Source organism: Brachypodium distachyon, chromosome 5 (assembly GCF_000005505.3).
Source record: "Brachypodium distachyon strain Bd21 chromosome 5, Brachypodium_distachyon_v3.0, whole genome shotgun sequence".
NCBI lineage: Eukaryota > Viridiplantae > Streptophyta > Magnoliopsida > Poales > Poaceae > Brachypodium > Brachypodium distachyon.
Genome location: NC_016135.3, coordinates 28,027,481 through 28,032,455, shown reverse-complemented (window position 1 = coordinate 28,032,455; position 4,975 = coordinate 28,027,481). Strand labels below are relative to the sequence as shown.

At 50.8% G+C, this 4,975-nt stretch overlaps 1 protein-coding gene across 2 annotated transcripts; it reads left to right on the top strand.

Annotated features, from left to right (window-relative positions):
* Positions 1-730: 730 nt before the first annotated feature.
* LOC112269254 lies at positions 731-3,927 on the top strand. Of its 2 annotated transcripts, none has more exons than XM_024455519.1 (2): positions 731-3,202; positions 3,311-3,927. In XM_024455519.1, the coding sequence occupies exons 1-2, from the start codon at positions 3,154-3,156 to the stop codon at positions 3,778-3,780; spliced, it is 519 nt and encodes a 172-aa protein (XP_024311287.1). In that variant the 5' UTR covers positions 731-3,153; the 3' UTR covers positions 3,781-3,927. The 2 variants fall into 2 exon arrangements, with proteins under 2 accessions (XP_024311287.1, XP_024311286.1); XM_024455518.1 differs by having other exon boundaries at positions 731-3,591; positions 3,676-3,927.
* The last annotated feature ends 1,048 nt before the right edge of the window (positions 3,928-4,975 follow it).

The window sequence follows — 4,975 nt, the reverse complement described above, 5'->3', positions numbered from 1 at the left end:
CCTCTCAGTGATCCTCCATGTTTGGTGGTGGCGTCTAGCTCGGCTTGCGCAACTAAAGTAATGGCGAGGACCATCTGATTCTTGTCGGCGGCGGGTGCAAGGTCGGCGTCCTCTGCCATCATTTAGTGAAACATTCTCTCATGGTCACTATCCATAGCCTCTTGGACAACATAACCCTATATACTAAGATGTGTGGTTTTTTATTTTTCTCTTTTTTTTTGTGCCTTCGGCGATTTTTTGTGGCCGTCGGATGCGGCGTCTGATGGTGTCGGTGGTCTGGACCGAGGCTTCGGCTCTGGGATGGCGATAATTACCCGCCATGCCACCTATAAGTCGTACCAGTTCATTTTTTGGATATTTGCGTCTGAATTGCCATCCGTAGGTCATGTCTTTTGCGCGCACGACACGTGGTCGGGCGGTCTCGCGGGAGACGGGTTTCGAGTCGGTTAGCCGTTAGTCGGTTCGGTGTTGCCCGGCGGATCCTGTCATGCCATGTGTTAGGCTAGACGTTGGTGCCGTGTCGTTATCTGGGGGCTGGCCCCGTGTGTGGGCGACTGGCGTGTCACCTGTTAGGCCGGCGGTCGGTGTCGTTTCATCGCTAGAAGGCTCCATGGGACACTGGAATGTTCGTGTGGGGGCACGTTGCGGGCGGACATTTCCACGTGTTGGTCTTCCTTCGGGTTTTCCCGTCCTATATATATGTCTGCCCTAGGCCGTGTCTCACATTGGTTGTCGCTTTTTGCTTGCTATCATGCCCTGTAGGCTCCCGCCTCCGCCTGAGCTCCCGCCTCCGCGTACATATGCGCCGAGCTGCTCCTCTGCGATTCATGTCGACACGGTGGCTACGCTCGTCGGAGTAGCATGCAAGGACGTGGTCCCACACACTCCTCCGTCGAGCGCTGCTGCCAGTGTCGCTTTCTAGCCGAGCCGTGGAGTGGATCAGGGTGGCGCGGCGGCGATGGGCGCACCCTGCTGGCGATGAAGACGGTGGGTGACGCAAGGCACATCCCCCGGCGGCATCCTCTTCGCGTCTTGCGGCGCGTCCATCCGCATCGACGCCTTCCCTCCGGTGGCTACACAAGCCTGTAGCGGCGTGTTTTTCGGATACTCGGAGTCCTCTGTGAGGGGCGAGTGTCGTGTGTTGCCATTTGGGGTGTTCCCGTGTTTCGTTGCCCTGTGTGCCTTTGAATTGTCATACTCAATTGCAATGGATGTGTGGCTTGCCTCTTAAGGCAAGCACATATGGCGCAGGCTGGAGCCGTTGCCGTTTCTTGCAAGTGCGTTGGTGCGAGTCATGGCCGATATTTTGTTCTATTTTGTTGTTGAGTCGACGGCCTCGGATTCGTTTGTTTTACCCTTGCTGTGTTTCAGCCGGGAGTCGGTGTTCACTAGGTCCCGTGTGTGTTTTTATGGGAGTTGTATGCGTTTGTGCGGTGCTTTTTGTCGGTCTGTTTTGTGGGTGTTCTACGAACGCGCGGCCATTAATTTTGCGCTTCAATGTTCATCTCCCTGCGATTCACTATCGCTCTGACGGCCATAGCGGGACCTTCTCCGGGGCTTCATTGTCTCTGTTCTACGGCTTCGAGTTTTTGTGCCCTGTATTAGGAAATGGTTGATGCATGCGTGTGGGTACGTGTCGTGGCACATGTTTTGTTCTCTTTTGTTGTCAACTCAAGGGCTTCGGAGTCGTCTGTTTTACGGTTGATGTGTTTCGGTCGAGAGTCGGCTGGGGCACGTGTCTGCTTTTATCAAAGTCATATGCGTTAGGGCGGTGCTTTTCTCGGTCTGTTTTGTGGATGGCTTTGGAGTCGGGTTTTTTACGGTTGGCTGTGTTTCGGTTGGAAGTCGGCCGGGGGGCCGTGTTTGTTTTTATCGGAGTCATATGCGTTGGTGTGATGCCTTTGTCGCTATGTTTTATGGATGTATTACGAACGCGCGGCCTTTTTCCTTTTTTTTCTTTACTGTTCATCTCCCTGTGATTCCTTGTCGCTCTGAAGGCCATGGCGGGAGCTCTTAAGGGCACAGATCGTGGTCGTGGACAGTTGTTTTTAACTTGATCGACCCGGGCATCGTCTTGGTCGTCTTCCGGGGTTTCATTCTCTATGTTGTATGGTTTCGAGTTCTTGGTGGCCCTGTATCAGCAAATGGTTCTTGGGCGGTGGATCCGTTCTTCACGCGTTCAGCCTGTGGTAGGGACTTCAGTGGGGACAATATTTTCGTCATCAGACTATTCGAAGGAACCATGTGCCGAAGGTTGCGATGCGATAAAAGCGGGGATTAGTACGAGTAGGGTGCGCCAACAGGCATTTAGCAGTAGAACCTACCTTGGTTATAGGGTCGTGTCTGCGTGCCTTTTGTTGAGTCTATTTCTTTTGATTTGGAATATATGTACGTTTTGTGGCTGCTTTCGGAGCTGGGCCAGATCTTCTTTTCGTATGTCTTTCTATTTCTGTGCCGGCTCGGTGCCTCGATGAGCCCTTTAGCTGCATCTCGATTTAATTCCGTGGAGAGATTTCAGCAGCGGATAGGTGTCGTCTCGGTGGGGAGGAACTGTGGCATATTTGTCGGGCTACTTTGTTCGGAGCTGTTTGTCTTACGGTTACTGTGTTCTCTAGGGTAGTGGGTTGAAGTTGTACCATGGTGGACAGGCTGCGTGTCGGCTTTTGTCTGCTGTGTGTCTGCTTCTTCTCCCGTTTGTAGGTGTTCTGAGGTGGCGACCGACATGTGTCGGCAGTTTCTGCACGCAGAGGCTATATCGTCTTCTTCTATGGCAACATTACGCGTTGGCGAAAATTCCACACGTCGCTCGTCCAGTCGTCCTGTGAACGGGGTTGTGTACGTGCAGGTCTAGAACGCACCTGTTGTGGCGAGCGACTTGCTTCGGCTGTTTCTGTGTGGAGAGTTTATATCGTGTTGTTGGGTGGCTATGTTATGCATTGGCGAAAAGTCCAGATGTAGCTTGGCCAACATTTTGTAGATGGGACTGTACGTGCAGGCGGTTTGAGTTGTTCCCAGACACGTCTTAGGCATGCACGGGTAAACAGAGGTCGTTCTTCATGTATTCGCTTCTATATATGACCGTCTTTTCCTTTCGGGTTTAGTCGCCCAGATACGTCGGGACCGTGATTGTTGTGTTGTACGTAGACTATTGTGATGTACGTAGAGACTCCATGTATCGAGATGAGTGCTCGAGCCGTAGGCGGTACGGATTCATCTCCGGGCGGCGGCCCGCGGCCGCTCGCTGTTGTGCCTCTCATTATTCTTCCACCGCCGGACTTCGTAGGTTTACCTCCTGCTATCATGTCTGCAGATGACTCGCCAGTTGACGGGTCGGTGGAGGAATTGGTGACGTTGAAAAAGGTTACTTGGGAGGGGTCGCACGCTCCCGTTGATGGCTCTGAGATGAGGCGGGTTGACTTGGAAGATGAGCTGGATGAGGTGATGGTGGGGGAACCGGAGGATTGTTGGGTTTCTGACGGTTTCGGGTACAGTGAAGACGAGGACGAGGATGAAGACAACTGGTTGGGGCGGTACATGGTAGTGAAGCGTACCATGGATGAGTCTGTCCAGTCTGCTCGCCTGCATGCGGAGGTGCGAGTTCTCTACGACGCGAAGCAAATTGCGATTGATGAGTTATTGGGAGAAGTTGGAGTTGATGGTGATTCAGTTTTACAGGCAGGAGAATCTGCTTGCGGATCACCTCGGATCTCCTCCGTCGACGGTAAGAAGGTCATCATTCTGTTCTTGGATGACGAGGGCGGGGACTGCGATGATTGCTAAACGTTGTGTGCATGCTTGGCAATCTTAGGTTTTTTTGTCAACGGTGCTACGGTAGTCTGTTGTAGATTCTTGATGGCAGTATGAATATACGGTTCCTTGTTTCGATTGGGCCATGTATCTTTTAGTTGATCCTTAATGGTTTTCTCCTGTTTGGTTTGGTTGTTTGTTCATGTTGGGTGTTAGGTATTCCTTATTGTTCGTTTCGTATTTGTTGATTTCCTTGTAGTGTTGACGAAATAAGTCGTTTTGCATCGTAACTTGGAGCACGTATTATGGCGAATTGCGACGCTAGCCGGTGAAGCATGAACCTAGACGTGAAGGATGGACATTTTGAGACCATTGATGGTTGTGGATGAAGAAGAAGAAGAAGAAGAAGAAGAAGAAGAAGAAGCCACAATAGGTGATTTCGAGTCAGCCAAGTATTTCTCTTGCTACGGCTTTGGGGAAGCGGATTTTAGTCTTCTATTTTATATTGGAATAAGAAATGTACGTAACGACATAAGTGATTTCACAGTTTGAGAAGCAAGGATCTAGCCAAGGATAGTCATATCCTCTTTGCTGTAAATTCCCATCACATCTATGCACGGCTAGCAGCAAGGCGTCGCATTTGGTGCTCCAAACGTCGAGAGGTCTCCCGGGAGTGGGATCCTAAATACAGCCACGATTGTAGAGGTAACGATGTAGCCTAAGACAACTAGCGTATATCTTGGCGTCAAATAATATTGTGCATCTATACAGCAATGAAACTAATCAAACGTTTCGGTCTTTTCATGTAAGCATTACGGTTCGTCTATTCGACTTGTTACATTAATTAAATCTATAAAAAACTGGTTAGAATTTAGGAAGGGTGGATAAACACCAGTTACATTGCGAACTCGCAAATCGCTACTTCGAACAGATCCATCGCCCATACGGTTTTATCAATCCGATTCATTGCCATAGTAGTAATCGTACTCGTCGGCGGCGTTCTCGGGCCACCAGCCTGGATTGATTTTTGTCGATGGTGGTGGCGGTTCTTGCGGAACGGTTGGTGCCGAACGTCCTTTTATCTTCCCAAAGGAGTAGGACACTGAGTCGAGGAAGAAGTGAAGCTGGTTCGTCATAGGAGCTGTACCCCAATGGTGGCAGTCGGACCCCGTGAGGATGTTGTCGGCTTGAGCGGCCTCTCTTATTCCGGTAGTTTGTTCTCCGGAGA

What these genes read in the sequence shown, in the direction of transcription:
- LOC112269254 (XM_024455518.1), top strand. Translation starts at nt 3,154, where the DNA reads ATGTACGTAGAGACTCCATGTATCGAGATGAGTGCTCGAGCCGTAGGC. An exon ending in CTGCTCGCCTGCATGCGGAG is followed by an intron (nt 3,592 to 3,675) that starts GTGCGAGTTCTC and finishes TCAGTTTTACAG; the next exon opens with GCAGGAGAATCTGCTTGCGG.